General features: G+C 40.1%; 1 protein-coding gene across 1 annotated transcript in view; it reads right to left on the reverse strand.

The window, feature by feature from the left end:
- LOC146359210 (dystonin-like) overlaps positions 1–16,237 on the reverse strand; it is a 422,334-nt gene that overhangs the window by 375,137 nt on the left and 30,960 nt on the right. Inside the window, exon 3 of the mRNA XM_084826836.1 lies at positions 12,787–12,975. Within this exon, the coding sequence (XP_084682962.1) occupies positions 12,787–12,975 (189 nt within the window). The remainder of the gene's footprint in view (positions 1–12,786; positions 12,976–16,237) is intronic.

The raw sequence follows: 16,237 nt of genomic DNA on the forward strand, positions 1-16,237 counted from the left end.
TGGAAGTACCCACAATCGTGCCATGCCCATAAAATTTTAAAATTGACCCAGTTTATATAGGGGATGGAGCTCAGATTTTATATCAAGCTCTCAGAAGCTCTAATCATATCATTATGAGTGTCTGGGTATGTCATTTAAGGCTACATTTTATTACACAAAATCCAAAACTCTGGATGCTGCACCAACATGAGGAATTAAGTAATAAACTGAGATTATATACCATCTTCAAAGATAGGTACAGTTTACAGTGTAATCCCTGAGGCATAGACCAGGGATGGGTAACTTGTAGCCCTCCAGATTTTGTTGAACTACAACTCCCATGAGCCCTACCCAGCATAGCCAATGGTGAGGGAAGATGGGAAATGCAGTCCAACAACATCTGGACAGCCATGAATTCCCCACCCATGGTAGTCAATATACCACTTTGCAATGCAATCCTGACCATGGTTTACTCATAAGTAAGTCTGTGTTCAATGGGGCTACTCCCAAGTGTGCACAGGATTGCAGCCTAAGTTATACAAAAAGCATAGGTAACATCTGAACTCATTAGTCTTGTTTTAGTTTATTCTAAGTTTAAGAAGAAGATGCATGATCCTGAGGATCAAAAATGGATCTGGGAGATCTGGGTTCAAGATCAATCGGTGTACTGACTCAAAACAAATGAATAAGGATAAAAGGAACCTGATAGGAAAGCACAACAGAAATTGAATAGTACTTTAGTAAAACTAATTAAGAGCGCAATCCTATGCATGTTTAGACAGACAAAAGGCTGGCTGGGTCATGCTGGGAGTTGCAGGCCTTTTGTCTGTCTAAACATGCATAGGATTGCACCCTAAAAGTCCTATAAACTTACCCTAGAGGACAACCTTCTGCTATACTGTGATCATCTACAGAGGCTCTGCCCTGAGGACCTCCACTTTCAAAGGTTAGGTAGATAGTTGCTGGCGATAGAGCCTTTTCCATGGTGAGGTCCTGATTATGGAATACCCTCTACAGAAATATTTGTTTAGCAGTCTCTCTTTTGGCCTTTAGATGGCAATTTAAAACAGTTTTGTTTGTGCAGGCTTTTGACGAATGATGTTACTCTCTGTTGTTGTCAATTGGTTTGTTTTAGTAGTGGTTTTGTCAGATTTTATTGTTTTGGTTTTTATAAGCTGCCGTGATTATCTGTTATGAGGGAAATGTGTAGTACATGTTTTGAATAAATAAATAAAATAGTCAGAGTAGTAAATATGCCATTAAATAAAGCGAAAGGAGTTTGTGTGTTGTTCTGTGATTCCTGTCTGCCAGTTTTTTGAATATTCAAAATGTAGCTTTAGATGGCTTAAGAATTTCCTGTTGTGGTTCCTACCCAAGGAAGTGAAAAAAACCTACATGCCAAAAAATCTCTAGGGAGGGGATGGATAGGCCAGATGCCTCCATACAATGCCATTAATGGAATCAGTTTGATATGCCTGAAAAGAAATGAGAGAGCCTCTGCTTATTACCTTTCCCTCTGAAATGCGATAGAAAACAGTGGGAGAACTATAGCAATGGAGGATATATGCTATTTTTAGGAGCTATTAATACTGGAATAATGATTGTAGCAAATTCATATCTTTAAATTCCTCATATGTTCAGACTAAATTCTAGTGTATACATTCCCAATACACTTTTCTTTAAAAACACACACACCAAGGATCTTAACAATTATTTGAGATATCTTCATAGATGCCTTCTAATTGTGCATAGTTTCTATCATTCTTTACCTCTGCATATTCATTTTTGCTTTTGTTGTCAAATCCATTAAGTACTTTCAATTGGTTGGGTATTTTATTTTTTGCTCATTTTAGTTTTAGGACTTTAAGGACTCAACTATAAATGTTACATATTTCCCATATTTGTCTTAAATATTCATTTCCTTTCTCTAATCATATTTTAATTTTTTTCAACACTTCAAGGCAAAATAAAGATAGCATCATAGCTTTGATCACGGCACCACAGGGCTTATTTTTAGATATAGTAATAAATCATTTAGACAAAAGGAATACATGAAAAGATTAAAGAGAACTAAGAATGGTGGTGGCTGAACAGCACCATCTAACAGCGTATTGCAATAGCTTGTGTACCACTTCCCTCTACTGGATGTGTCTGACCTCAGCTATATATTATTTAGTACAGACAATATTCTCTGCTGGCTGAAAAGCTGAACAGGGAATTTTTTATCATTGTTTTATGAAGTTTTGTAATATTTAAGTTCTGTTGTATTCCTTCTTGGGAGGGTTTACTCTAAAAGGTGGCTTCTAACTCTTCTAAATAAAATAAAAAATATTTACTGAAACATTCTGCAAATAGCTTCCATTCTCATTCCAGATTTCTTCATATGAAAAGACTTACTACCGCATTCAAGACGTACTAAATGTGATATCTCTCAAGTTATACTTTGTATACACATCCCAGAGTATTCCTTACAAGGCAATGTCCCACCCAGCTGCTGTTCCACTAAAGGGCTTTTTATTCCTTTTTAAAAAACAACAACAACAATGATTAGTTATATAAATCTACCTATACAGCAATCACACACTATTACTTTCATTGGCAAGTAGCAAATTAAGTACAGTTCTGGATGTGCATCGCAAAAAAGGATATTGTAGAACTGGAGAAGATGCAGAAAAGGACAACCAAAATTATCAGTGGTCAGGAGCAAATCCATTATGAGGAAAGTTTACAGTACTTAAGGCTTTTTAGTTTAGAAAAAAGGTGAGATGGAGTGGGGGGGCAGCATGATAGTGATTTATAAAATTATGCATGATGTGCAGGAAGCAGATAGAGAGGTTTTTTTCCCTAGGTCATCCAAAGAAACTTAATGTTGGGATTTGGGACAGACAAAAGTATTTCTTCACACAGTGCATAGCTCAACTGTGACATTTGCTACCACAAGATATGAAGATGGCCACCAACTTAAATAGCTTTAAAGGGGAATGAAATTCCTTGAGGATAAGGCTATCAAAGGCTACTAGTAATGATAGCTATTTGCTTCCTCCAGAATCAGAGGCAGTATGACTATGTACACCACTTGCTGGAGAACAATAGCGAAAGAAGACTTTTGCCCTCATAACCTGCATGTGGGCTTCCCATTAGCATTTGGGAAACAGGATACTGGACTAGACAGACCTTTGATCTAATTTAGCAGGGCTCTTCCTATGTTCTTACATTATTAAGTGGTTCACTATTGCGAACTGCCCAGAGAACTTCAGGTATTGGGTGGTACAGAAATGTAATAAATAAATAAATTTCTAACTTTGCACATTCCCAAGTAGCTTTATTCAACCACAAGATCTCCCCCTGCCCCTGCCCCTCTCCCCCAATAAGTAGTATGTGATTCAGTGTTATTTAACTCCAGGCAAAGAACAACCTTCAATCCCCAAAAGAGGAATGTATAGGAAGTCTGCAGACAGCAAGGCCAGGTTATCAAGAGAGAATGAGGAACAAACAGAAGTGTTGGGAAGAATTGCGAAAACAATTGTGAAAACAAGAACTGTGGTGCAGGCACAGCCTGTGAAGTCTTCTGCTAACAAATAACAACCGTCTTTTAATGGTGATTTAAAAACAGCAATAATGCCCCTCAGCATGTAGTTAGTTCATTTTTGGTTTAAAATGTGGTGCTGAAAGTACAAAACTACATTGCCATGCTACCAAGGAGAGCCCACAGGCAGTAGAGCAGCTAGATAACTTTAGGCTCTGGATTTCATGGTCTTACTCCCCTACCCCCCAATCTTTAGATGGTAATGTGTATTAATTTACCACACTAGGAATTATGGGAGTTGCAGTCCCAACACATCTGCAGGGCACCGAGCTGAAGAAGGCTGCCCTGTGAGCTTTATGGCTGGGCAAGGCTTTGAATCCACATCTCCCTGGTCCAAGTCCAATACACTAACCACTATATTACATTGGTTCTGTTGCAGTGAAAATGTGACACACATTTCTCCTCTGAAGAGGACTCGTATGTGGGCCAAGCTCTACGTGCTCCCAAAATAGTACCACTGTCTACATGCCTTCTATCCAAAATCACATGAACGTCTTATTTTTATCACACCTGCACATTCCAGTTAAGACATAAGTCTGACTCTGGAGAGCACACCCATATTTTGTAAAAGGTAATCTGTCAAGTGATTCTTAATAGCTCTTTGATATGAATGGTGGAGGTATGCCAAAAATCTATGTACGATATCTTACACAAAACACAGCTTAAAAACCATCAACCATAGCCAGACATCATCCCAACCGTTGCTTCCCAGTGGAATTGTGGTCATTTGTTTTTCTGTTCTGGAATAGGTGGAGCTAGTAGATTACAGATATTTCCTAGTATGCAGAAAGAGGCATATATCTGAATATGTTCTTCTTACTGCATATTGCACAATAAAGCAATGAATAGCAGCCTTTCAAAGTCTTTTCTTATTTTGGGGACAGTACTATAATGCAAATAGTTTTCCAAGGCCAATACGTGAAACAATGGAAAAGAAATATTTCTCAGTACTTGCTTCACTCACCAAGACAATGGGCTGGATCCAGAGAAGCACAAGCACAAGTTCTGCTTATGCATCTGGGCTTTCCCAACAACTCTCCACTGCAGTCCTGAAAACCTATTACTGAGGGGTTGCCCTCTAGAACAGTGTGGAGAGGCTGAAGTGGAAAGGGGAAACTGGCAGACTTTGCTGGGGAGGCAGACTTTGTGTGAGCAGAAGTCTGTTTCTGCTCATTAGGGCATCTTTGGATCCAACTCTATGGACATATATATATACACACATAATTAAATCTGAATACTGTTTTAAGAAAAAAAAACCCTGAACAATTGTGTGTGTGTGTGTGTGCGTGCGTGCGTGTGTGTGTGAAAATACAGTGGTTGAATTCCTAAGATATCAAGGCTCAAATATCATGGCAAGCAAGATGTATTTCTTGTTACTGTTCTTTTAGTAACATCATTTTCATTAGTCAAATGACATGCTAGAGACTTTCCTGAAAACTGGTCTTCAATGTAAGGTTTAATTCTTGTAACAAAACTTTTTTTTTTTCATAGCTGTAGCAAAATGTTCTAAAAAATATGAAATTAGTTCTGAAAGCATTTCCCAGTTGTTGGGATAATGGCAATTCAAAATTCAACCCTGAGGAAAAAACTTTCAGTCATCAGGCCTTATACAGTAGTAAGTTCTGTTAAGTCATTTATAAACATAGCCTCTGTATATAGTGACTAATATAAAGGGCTACATTTCCTGTTCTGAGGGACAATGTTTATATGATACAATACATACAAAATGTATACAATATCCACCCATTACTTCAAGCGGTAATGCAGGAAAAGGAAACATCTGTGGTTGAGCTCCATACTCTTTTTCATTTATGAGGCAATGACTTTTGTTGATTATGTGAGGGAGGATCAAAATAACAGGAGGCATTTAACTGTTGTGTGATTTTGTATTCTGTTGATCCTACTGCTGAAAAGTATCTCTTACTCACACAGGAATATATGAAGCTGTCCTATAAACTGAGGGCATACCTACACTATAGACTTAATCTGCCATTTTACTGATGCTTCTGTTTCTGGAATCTTTGCAGGATTAAGGTTGGCGCCATTACATGTGTTTTTTCTCCAGGCTTTTACTTTCTCTTCCTTTCCTTATGTTCCATTACACAAGCACTAGGTGGCACTGTGGCATAGTGGAATTGCGCAATTACACTAGGCCTTATCCCATCATTCACAAATATTACCAGAATTTTCTCCTTAGACCCCCCCCCCCCCCAAATGGTCGCAAAGTGTGGAAGAGGCCCTGGAAGATGATAACGTTGTGTAAAGGAACCGCAAACTACCATAAGTGAGCAATCACAAGTGCACAATAAATGCCTCATGTAAAAAAGGCTGAGTCAGACCATTGTTTCATTTAGCTCGGAACTGTCAACATGTTTTGGCAGTGGCTCAACAAGGTTTTGGATAGGGGTCTTTCCCAGCCCTACCTGGAGATGCCAAGGGCATATTGCATGCAAGCATAAGCTCTACCACTGAGCTACAGCTCTTCTCGCAGGAAGCTGCCTTATACTTATACCGACTCAGACCATTGGTCTATCTAGCACAGTACTGTTTACATTGTCTGTCGGTGGGTCGCCGGGATTCTTTTCCAGCACTACCTGGAGATGTCGGGGGGGTTGAACCTGCAACCTTTTACATGCAAAGCATGTGCTCTTCCCCCAAGTTATGGACCATTGTTTCAACCAGGGAAAGGCATCTCCTATTCACACACACACAGGACTTTTGTTCCACAGACCCACAGCAGTAGTTTGGGTGGTTATTAATAACTTCACAGAAAGTGAGGGCTAAATTCATTGGCAATCTTGTCAATGCCAAATTGAGACTCTGCCCTTGTGCAATCGTTACCTGAATCGGTCTGTGTCTTCACATGGTGAAGGGGCCACAAGCATCCTCTCCGCTATGCAGATGATTTCACATATGAAACGAGTACAGCACACTGTTGCTAGAGGGTGCAATCATCTGAAGCATTGGAATCTTCCCCCTCCAAAAGGGGGAGTGTGCATTTACTCTGAATCATTACACTTTACCTCTGTATTACTTTGCTTAATTTCTCACTTCGACTTGCCAATCTCTGCCTTAACTTTTTCCCCAAGCTGGTTTTGATATGATACAAATAGTTTTCATAAGTTCAGTGATTACTGGTGTGTGTGTGTGTGTGTGTGTATATATTTCCTTACCAAGTGTATTGAGGACGCACAAGTAGACTGAAAATTACTTTTCTGTCACAGCCAGTCAAGAAGGTTATTTTTCTAAGGGATAAATAGGAATTTTAGTCTACAACGTATACTGAATATCAAGTATTTAATGGAGGTTCTGTTTTTCTTTTACTAAAAGGTAAAAAGATTTGGTCTTTACATGGCCCTTGGGAAGCTAGATTCCGGGATGACTAAAAGGACCACAAGACATACAAACTATTAGTTGTTACACAAGTTATACAAGCCAAAATACCATTTGAGGCATTTGGCAACATCCAAGGGCATTTCTCTCTAAAACAGGGGCTTATGAACAACTCTTATGGAATGTGTCCAGGACAATAGAAAAGCAGCTGAAAAGCATGGATATACAATAAGATTACCACTCGCCCACTGATTTTCACTGTTGGGCCTCTGCAGTTCCAAGGTATGTTGAAAGCTGTGTAGCACTGGAGTGACCTAGCTGACCCCTGTCTACAGTGTATGAAAGCTATTTGTGCAGATTTCATATTGTTAGTCCCTCATTTGGCGCCTCTGGTACTTTGCTCCTCATACTGGTAATCAGGGGTAATCAATCAATAGTCCTTGATATGCTGGGTCAGGATTTCATCGACCCCACCAGAGGCCACTGGGATCTGGAAAGATGTTTCTTTTCTAAGGAGGAATATTGAAAATTGGAAAAAAAAAAACCCAAAAGAGCATGATAGTAAAGGAAAAGGGAAGAAAAGCACACTACCAGAGATAGAGAGAGAGAAAAGGGAACAGAATGAGGAAGAAAATACAGGACGATAGACCAATTTGGCAGGTCAACGTGAAACACAGGAAAGGCATATGAGCTGGAGAGGGAAAAAATGAAGATTTACCCAACACGGAAACAGAAACAGGATATAAGGGTGTAAGATTGGAGAACAGAAGGGCAGACGTAAAGGTATAAAGTGATACGAAGAAGAGCCAACTGGATCCAGTGTGGACAAGCCCTATTCAGGCATTTTTTTACCCGGTACAGCAAATCCGCAGAGAGAACGCTCCAGCACACACACCCCTCCATCACTGTGTTAGTCACCCTCTATTCATGTCTGACTGTCTGAAGAAGAGAGCCTCCGCACGAACCAGAACGCTAGAACAGTAGTACAGACAATGGAGGAGGGTTGGGCTGGTGCGTTCCCTCTCCTCACGTGTTTGCTGTACCTGGAAAGAGAACACCTGAACAGGGCTTTTGAGGCCCCAGATTCAAATCCCTAATCAGCTATGAAGCCCACATAGTAATGGTTGTCTAGGTTTACTGTAATGCATATTTAGTATTGTATCATTTGAGCAGCTGATATAGAAGCATTTCCTACATCTAACTCAACTGCACCAGTCTTGCAAGTATCTTGCAAATATATTTTGAGGGACTGCTTATTTAACTGCCCTCCCAGCACTAAACCCTAGGCCCAAAATAGGTTTCCTTTCCTTCCAAGCTGAGGGTGCTCTTACTCTTTCCCTCCTGAACAGTTGCCTGCTCATAGGGCCTTTCTGCATGATCTTTTGGGGGCTGAACAAATGCAAAACTGCCACAGCAGTATTAGGCAGTGCTGCAGTGAATATCATTTTTATTAATATTTTAGCACAAAGCAAATGATTCCATAAAACAATTACCTTTGTAGAGATGTTGGGCATTCTCCTCCATCCACAATATAGGATGGAGAAAAGCTGTTAGCTGATCGTAAAGGAACAACAAGCCAGGAGTTGATCAGTCTTAATGTTCTGCCATGTTGTTGTTGTTGTTGTTGTTCAGTCGTGTCCGACTCTTTGTGACCCCATGGACCATAGCACGCCATCTGCCATGTTTACTTACATTAAAACTGGAAGAATCTCTTAAAAAAAAACTGTTTGCATCCAAAAAGCCCTTAACACAGGCAGAAGACACTTCCACTCATGCAAGGCTACATCTCCTGTTCCTACAATTCTCCCACCAGCTGCAGTTTCTCCCCCTGCCCAATCACACACTGTTTCAGAGGGTCTCATTGCTCCCAGGATTGGCTTTTTGACAGATGCAACGGTCTCTAGTAGGAAGTGGGGTGGGGTGGCAAAGCCCTACACAGTTTGTAGCTCTTTGGATATAAAATTACATTTCACCAGATCATAGGAGAAAAATCTGAAATATTATGCTCTCTGACTTCATGGGACTACAGGGGCAGCACGGTCTGCGTTCAGATAATGGAGCAATTTGAGAATGAATGATTGTAAGCCAGACAAAGTTAAACATGTTTAGGTTGCATTGATTTCAGTAAAGGAGTAAAATCTGTTTACCTTTTCCCTATTAAAATTCATGAGAATGTGAAGTGCTTATGTTTGGCCAGATATTTTTTTTTTAAAAATAGATCTGTCTGTTCCAAACTGAAAAATGAGATTAGCCACTCTACTACATCAGAACTGGCATGTTTATTTAGACTAGGGCTGGGCAACTTGTGGCTCACCATCTAGATCTTTTGGCCTACAGCTCCCATGATCCTTCACTATTGGCTATGCTTGGAGCTGTAGGGCAAAACATCTGGAGGGCCACAAATTGCCTAGCCCTGATTTAGACCTTGTCTGGCATTCTTTATCTCTTCATGCTTGTTTAATGCAACACAGAGCCATGTGTTACTTACTGTTCTTTCATGATATAACGTTGGCCTTTTAAAATAAAAATGGAGAAATCCTGTGTGACCTATATGAAATATAATCAAAGGTCAAACTGGAAATGTGTGTAAGCACTGAGAAAGTAATTGTTAAATTACAGGTTTGTATCACCCAAAGGGTTTGATCCAGACTTAATCATGGTTTGAGCAGATCCACTGATGTCTATGGGACAAGTAAGTTATGATTAATTTAAATCCCACTGATTTCAGTGGGTCTACTCTAAGCATGATCTTTTCTGGATTCATTCCACTGAACTTTATGTTTTATATGTCAGCCACAAATGTACAGTGATGTGTTGGAAAGTGACATATATACAATGGCATGTTGGAAAGTGACAACAACTTCTGCAGAAAAGCCTACTTGCAAATAAGGCTTCAGAGGTTATTAACCGTCTTAAGTTTTTACTTGCCCACACATGTTAATTTATAGGATAACGCCAAACATGTTTTCTCAAAAGTAAATCCCATTGAATCCAATGGCAGCCTAAAGTAATAATTTTTCCATTTCTTTCTTCTGTTTCTTAATTCTTAATCTACTTCTTTGATAATCTCAACCCGAAACCCAAACTAAACTATCCAGTGCAGGGTAATGACTAGAACTGAACCCAAACAGCTATTTTTGCTTTTATTTTTGCTTTTATCATTCGGGGCGGGGGGAGACACACTTCCGCTTTGGGGTGCATTTTCTGTTTTCCTTCCCTTGAAATTTCATCAATTTTGCCCCCAACACCTGAACACTAGAAGGAAGTGTGCACATTCCTCTGAAGGTCATCTTTAAGGCTCTAGGGAACTATGCTGGTCATAGCTAATCCAGAGGCTACAGCTCAGGGAAGTTCTCATGCCTTGGATTCAAAGGAGCTGTGCAATTCCGGAGTTTGTTTTACCAAACTTGGAGAAGCCCCCCACCCCCGAGTCTTTTTATATACTCTCTGTAAGTTGCCCACCCAGCCCACTCACTAGTAACAGATTCACCCACAGCCCTGCCTGCAGACACATGAGGGAAGGGTTACAGAGAGTATATAAAGGAATTCTTCCTAAGGTTTAGCTTAATTGGGTCAGGAGCTTCCCCAGACTCGGTCAGACAAGCTCAGAGACAGCATAGTTCCCTTGCACCCCAGGCTTGGCCGCTTCCCTGAGCTGTGCCCAGTGAGCCAACGGCTCAAGTACCACAGACTTCTCTGGAGCCTTAAAAATCAGTCTTTGGGGGCTTTTAAATAGTATTTAATTTATTTAGGGTGCAATCCTATCGGGATAGGCAGCCACCTCCGAGCTCGGAGGCGACCGGCTATCCAATGCAGGGCAGGAGCAGTGTGGAGGGGATCGTCCCCTCTGTGCTTCAGCCGCCCTGCATTTATGGCTAGACAGCCGATTTCAGCTGTCTAGCCATGGGGCCTCAGAGAGCAAGAAGCGGCAGCCGGACAACACATAGGATTTGTCGTACCAGCATTTCCAATTTCCCCACCCCAATACACCCCCAGGAACGCCCTGTTTTTGCCGCTCCGTGCTCCTCTTCCAAGTGCGGAGCACAGGGCCGTTCCACGCTGCCTACGAGGCAGCACGGGAGGGGGTGGAGGTTGGTTCTCAGGGACTATCTGAGGGCTATAGGATTGCACCCTTAATGTATTTATTAAATAGTATATCATTAATTTAAATGATGTTTAGGCCACCTTTAAGGGTATGATCCTCTCAAGGTGGCGTACAACATAAAAACAACACAGAACAATGCAAAACAAATGCAACAGAAAAGCAATAAATAAGTATTCAAATAAAATACTTTAAAAAAAATTACACCAATAAAACCTGCAACCCACAGACTACGGGGAGGCCAGCGAAAACAAGTGGGTATTCAACACTCTTGCACAGTGCTGTGATTAGTGAACAAAAAGCAGAGAAGCAATTTTGATTTTCATGAGATTTGCTCAGCTGATTGACAACAGCTAAGCCAAAGGGCACAAAAGATGTGACCCTCATCAAATACGCAGACTGAAACTCATGAAAACGGGTCATTTCTAGTAATGCCACACCTACAACAACAGAAGATGACATTAATGATCTAAACCAGGACTACTGAGAAGAGTTATCTTGTAGACTGCTATTGTTGCTGTTGCTGCTGTTAACATCGCTGTTGCTGCTGTTAACATCCTTGTTGGCTTTATTGTTGGCTTTTATTGTAGTTTTTATTTTTTATATTTTTATCACTTTTAATATTTTAATTGTTTTTATGTATTTTCTTGTTGTAAGCTGCCTTGGGAGGGCTTCTGCCCTGAAAGGCGGCCCAGAAATATTTTAAATAAATGAATAAACAAACAAATAATCTTGTTGGATCAGACCACAGCTCCACCTTATCCATCATTCTGTTTCCCACAGTAGTCTGCAAGATGCCAATAGGAAGTTCTCAAGCAAAGTATATGGCTCTCTAAAATGAGGGCAACTGTTATCCTTGATGTCTTTCCAATGCTAGATTGCAATCGTTAGTGTACCTGGTGGGTGTAGAGTGAAGAGGGAGTTATTGCCATTCAGAGCTGGACTAAAGGTCATAAGAATGTAAGAGCCTTGCTGGATCAGACCAAAGGCCTATCTACTCCAGCATTCTGTTTCCACAGTGGCCAACCAGATGCCTATGGGAAGCCCACAAGGAGGACATGAGGACAATAGCAGTATTAACTATGCACTGTGTGAAAAAGTACTCCCTTTTGTCTGTCCTGAATCTCCCACCAATCAGAACCCTAAGTTCTACTATTCTGAGGGAGGGAGAAAAATGTCTCCCTATCCACTTTCTCTCCCGTGCATAATTTTATTCAGCTATATCATCCCCCCGCCCTTTTACTTGCCTTTTTTTCTAAACTAAAAAGCCCCAAACATTGTAACTTTTCCTGCAGGGAAATTGTACCAGTGCCTTGATCATTTTGGGTGCCCTTTTCTGCACTTTTTCCAGCTCGACAATATCTTTTTTGAGGTGTGGTGACTACAATGGTGACCACACTATTCCAAGCGTGGTCACACCATAGATTTGTATAAGGGCTGTATGATATTGGCAGTTTTATTTTCAATTCAGTTCCTTTCCTAATGAGATCACTGCCCCTTGCAGCTAGTTACACATATCACAGCCTGGCATTTAGGCAAGGAACTGGATGTCCCTGCTATTCCTGAAAGGAACCTTTCTGGTGACTCCTCTCCATTCATCTACTCTGCTGGCAGAGGAAATAGACTGTAGGGTTCAATGAATACATGTTGGTGAGATGGGAGCCCATCTTAGGCTGCTATCAGATTTAATTCTTCTTATTCTTGCATTGCCTGAACCTGACATAGAGATTCAGGCTAAAAGCACTCCACAATATTTCTTGTACCAAAGAGTGGAAAAAATACTTACTGGTTTTCGAGTTGGTGTGACTTGAACAGAATGATAGAATTCTGGTTGGACTCTGCTGCTCTTCTTGATTTTTCTTTTCTTAACCGATGTTTCTTGCTCACTCAGCTGATGTGCTTCTACTAGGGGCTGTGTTTCTTCAAGTCGAGGTACTACACGTCTTCTAATATGGCGTGGACTCGGTCTAAAGCCCTGTTAAATGGAGATGAAAAGAAATTACATAGTGTCTCATGGTTCTTGTATTCTTTTATGTCATAGAAATATTATACAAGGTAGAACTAATAGTTCTATCTGCATCTAAATATTAGCAAATGACTGAGACATTTTCATATTAAAACCTAATTTCCCCAGGTATACAGTGCTTTCTCTCCAGTAACTGAAAATGAAAATAAGAGTATCTGATAGAAAAATCAAGCTTCGTTTAACTTTGATGAAAGTTAATAAGGAAATTCCCAACAGAAAAAACGTATTATAACCTAGGACCTAGAAGACTTGTGCTGGATCAGACCAAAGGCTTGTCTTGGTCGGCCCTGGGAAGAGTGGCCTCCCAGCAATGGCCAAGTCATCCACCGCTCACAACCCAGCTGTTATCTCTAATCTCAGATTGGAGATAATAGTGGCAATTCCCCTGGATCAGACCAAAGGCCACTCAGCCAGCATTGGGAAGAACCGTTGCTCCTCTCCCGTCACCAGCCAAGCCCCCACTCAGCCCTCCCACGGCTAGACAGCCGCAATCGGCTGTCTAGTCAAAAATGCAGGGCAGGAGAAGCGCGGAGGGAATGATCCCCTCTGTGCTTCTCCTGCCCTGCTTTGGATAGGCAGTGGCCTCCGAGTTCAGAGGCAGACGCCCATCTGGATAGGACTGCGCCCTAAGTGGTCTTAGGCCAATCACTATCTCTAAGCCTAAACTATTTCACAGGGATGTTGTGAGAGTAAAACGCAGGATGGACATACACTATGGACATGCACTATTATGTCATCCTGGGTTATAATACATACATAAATAATATCATTAAAGACAATTGCCCTATGGCAGGGGTCCCCAACGTGGTGCCCGCAGGCACCCAATTTTTTAATTTATTTTTTATTTTTATTTCCACATTTTTTAATATACATACATGGATTTGTATGAAACGCATACAACTTTCTAGCAATCATACATAGGCTGCAACAAAAGTGGACCCAATATCTAAATATATATCCATTTGAAGGTGATGCCTATACGCTACCCATTTAAATATTGAAAGTGTTATAAGGTCTTCAGTCCACTGCATTATAGGAAGTGAGCGTTTATCCTTCCAATGTTGTAATATCAGCTTTTAGCTCTCAAAAGGATGCAGAGAATCCATTTACGCCAACCATTTGTTAATTTCCATGGAACAAGTAAATAATTTAAAAGAGCATGCACATCAGTGAATATAAAGACTGTTCCAGTACAAATTTTTTCTGTGTAATAGCCTCCCTGTAAAAAGAAGCAACTACTGGACATTACCAAAACATATGTTTAAACGAAGCATTAGCTGTATTGCGCTGCCAGCAGTTAGCTGAATTAGGCAACCCTTATTAAAGAGACATTGCAGTGTCCAATAGACACGAAGCAAATGTTTTTGCTGAATAAAGATGAAGCCTGAGATCCACAGACACAAGAAGTAGATGCCAAAGCAGCAATCCACTCACTGATTAGGCATTTTGTGGTGGCGCCCACGGCAGCATCTCGAATTCCCAACTGCATCCATGGGTCCGAAAAGGTTGGTGACTCCTGCCTTATGGTATAATTCTTAACAAAATGTAGGCTCTTAATGATACCGGAATAGCGATGTGAAGGCCCATCTCTATTCTATAGAAAAAAGCCAGAAAAATTTGGAAAAAAGATTTTTTTCCTGAGGACCGTTTTTGCTTTTTTCCGAAATATTGGAGAAATAGAACAGCTTTGGATTATGAAATATTTTCTTTTAAAATTTAAGACAAAGTGTTTATATGTTGTTACCCAGCCTTTACTCCCCCAAAATTATTTCCAAAAATTATGTAATAAGAACACTTTTATCGAAAGACTAGAGATGTAAAATGTCTGGAAATAATGAAGCCATGGGGAAACATATATTTTTAATCCTCTCTGTAAGATTCCCAGCATAGTCAGTTCTTTAATTCCTTATTATAATTATTGATCTAAAGTATATTTTACTGAGAGACATTTATGCTCAGTTTCCTAACATATGAGTAGAGTCACCTTTGTGCATTCTTGACAGGAAACGTGCATTTTTGACAGCTTGGGTTTTGTTCTATAGAGTTCTGTGTTTCTGATGCTGTAGCAGTCATTTAATGTAGTTCTGATCTATTCAGACAATAATTACAATTTTACTGAGTTTACTTTTTAAAATATAATGAGCAAACTAAGTCATACATAAAATAACTTTAGGAACAGAAAGGCTGCTTTATGTTCCTAAAACAGCCCTCCCCAACCTGGTGCCCTCTGGATATTTTGGACTGCAGTGCCCAGCATTCCTGACCATTGCCCATGCTGCCTGGGGCTGATGGGAGCTGAAGTCCAAAATATCTGGAAGGTACCAAGTTGGGGAAGGCTGTCTTAAAGCAACAAAGTGACTTCAGATCTGTATAGAGCACAACAAAAATAATTATTGCTTATTTTTCAATTTTTCCAAAATATCCGATTTTTCTGGAAAAAAAATGGTTTTTTTCCATGGCCTCAGCATTTCTGAAAATTTTACATCTCTACACCAGAATCATGGTTGAATCAGCAAGTACAACCTATACACTTGTACAATCAAAAGAGCATGTGGATTTCAGTTATCCTTAAGTAAAATAACCCTGTAGTGTTTTTAAAGGTAACTCTATGGGCAGTTCTGCTTGTGAAATTTAAAGCCTTTTTATATCTCATTGTTTTCAGTGGAAGATATTGAAGAGTGGACACAATCCAGCCAAAGTTAAGCACTTTGAAATCCCATTAGTTTCAGTGGTAGAGAGTTATACAAGTGCATAATCTTTCCATTGAAGTTGGTGCTTAACTCTGGCAGAACCGTGCCCCTCATGCGCCTTTTGAAATCAGTGTGACATAAAATGCTTTTTAAAGTTCATTGGATCATACCCACAACAGCAATAGCTGGCCAAAGAATTTTTTCAATAAATCCAGTTAGGGATTCTCCCTTTCTGTACAAACATTTCTATATAGCAGAGATTTGTATTGTTCTGTATGACAGGGGTGGGAGCGGAGAAGGTATATTACTGAGTGTAGTAAAAACCACTAAAAACATCACGACATTTTTAAGTGTGGTGCAAAATTACTGTTACAAATTTAAATACTTGAGTACATACGCAGCAAACAAGATTGCTCATAATGCAAATCATGGTGAATATGTAACCCAACTATTCCAAGCTGAATAAAATATTTTGAGCATGTTTGTTTATGTAACAGAAAAATCTGTGAGAAGTTAAGCAG

The sequence above is a fragment of the Heloderma suspectum genome, chromosome 1 (genome assembly GCF_057233095.1).
Source record: "Heloderma suspectum isolate Gila_16-S chromosome 1, 16-S_ref, whole genome shotgun sequence".
In the NCBI taxonomy this organism is placed as follows: Eukaryota; Metazoa; Chordata; class Lepidosauria; order Squamata; family Helodermatidae; genus Heloderma; species Heloderma suspectum.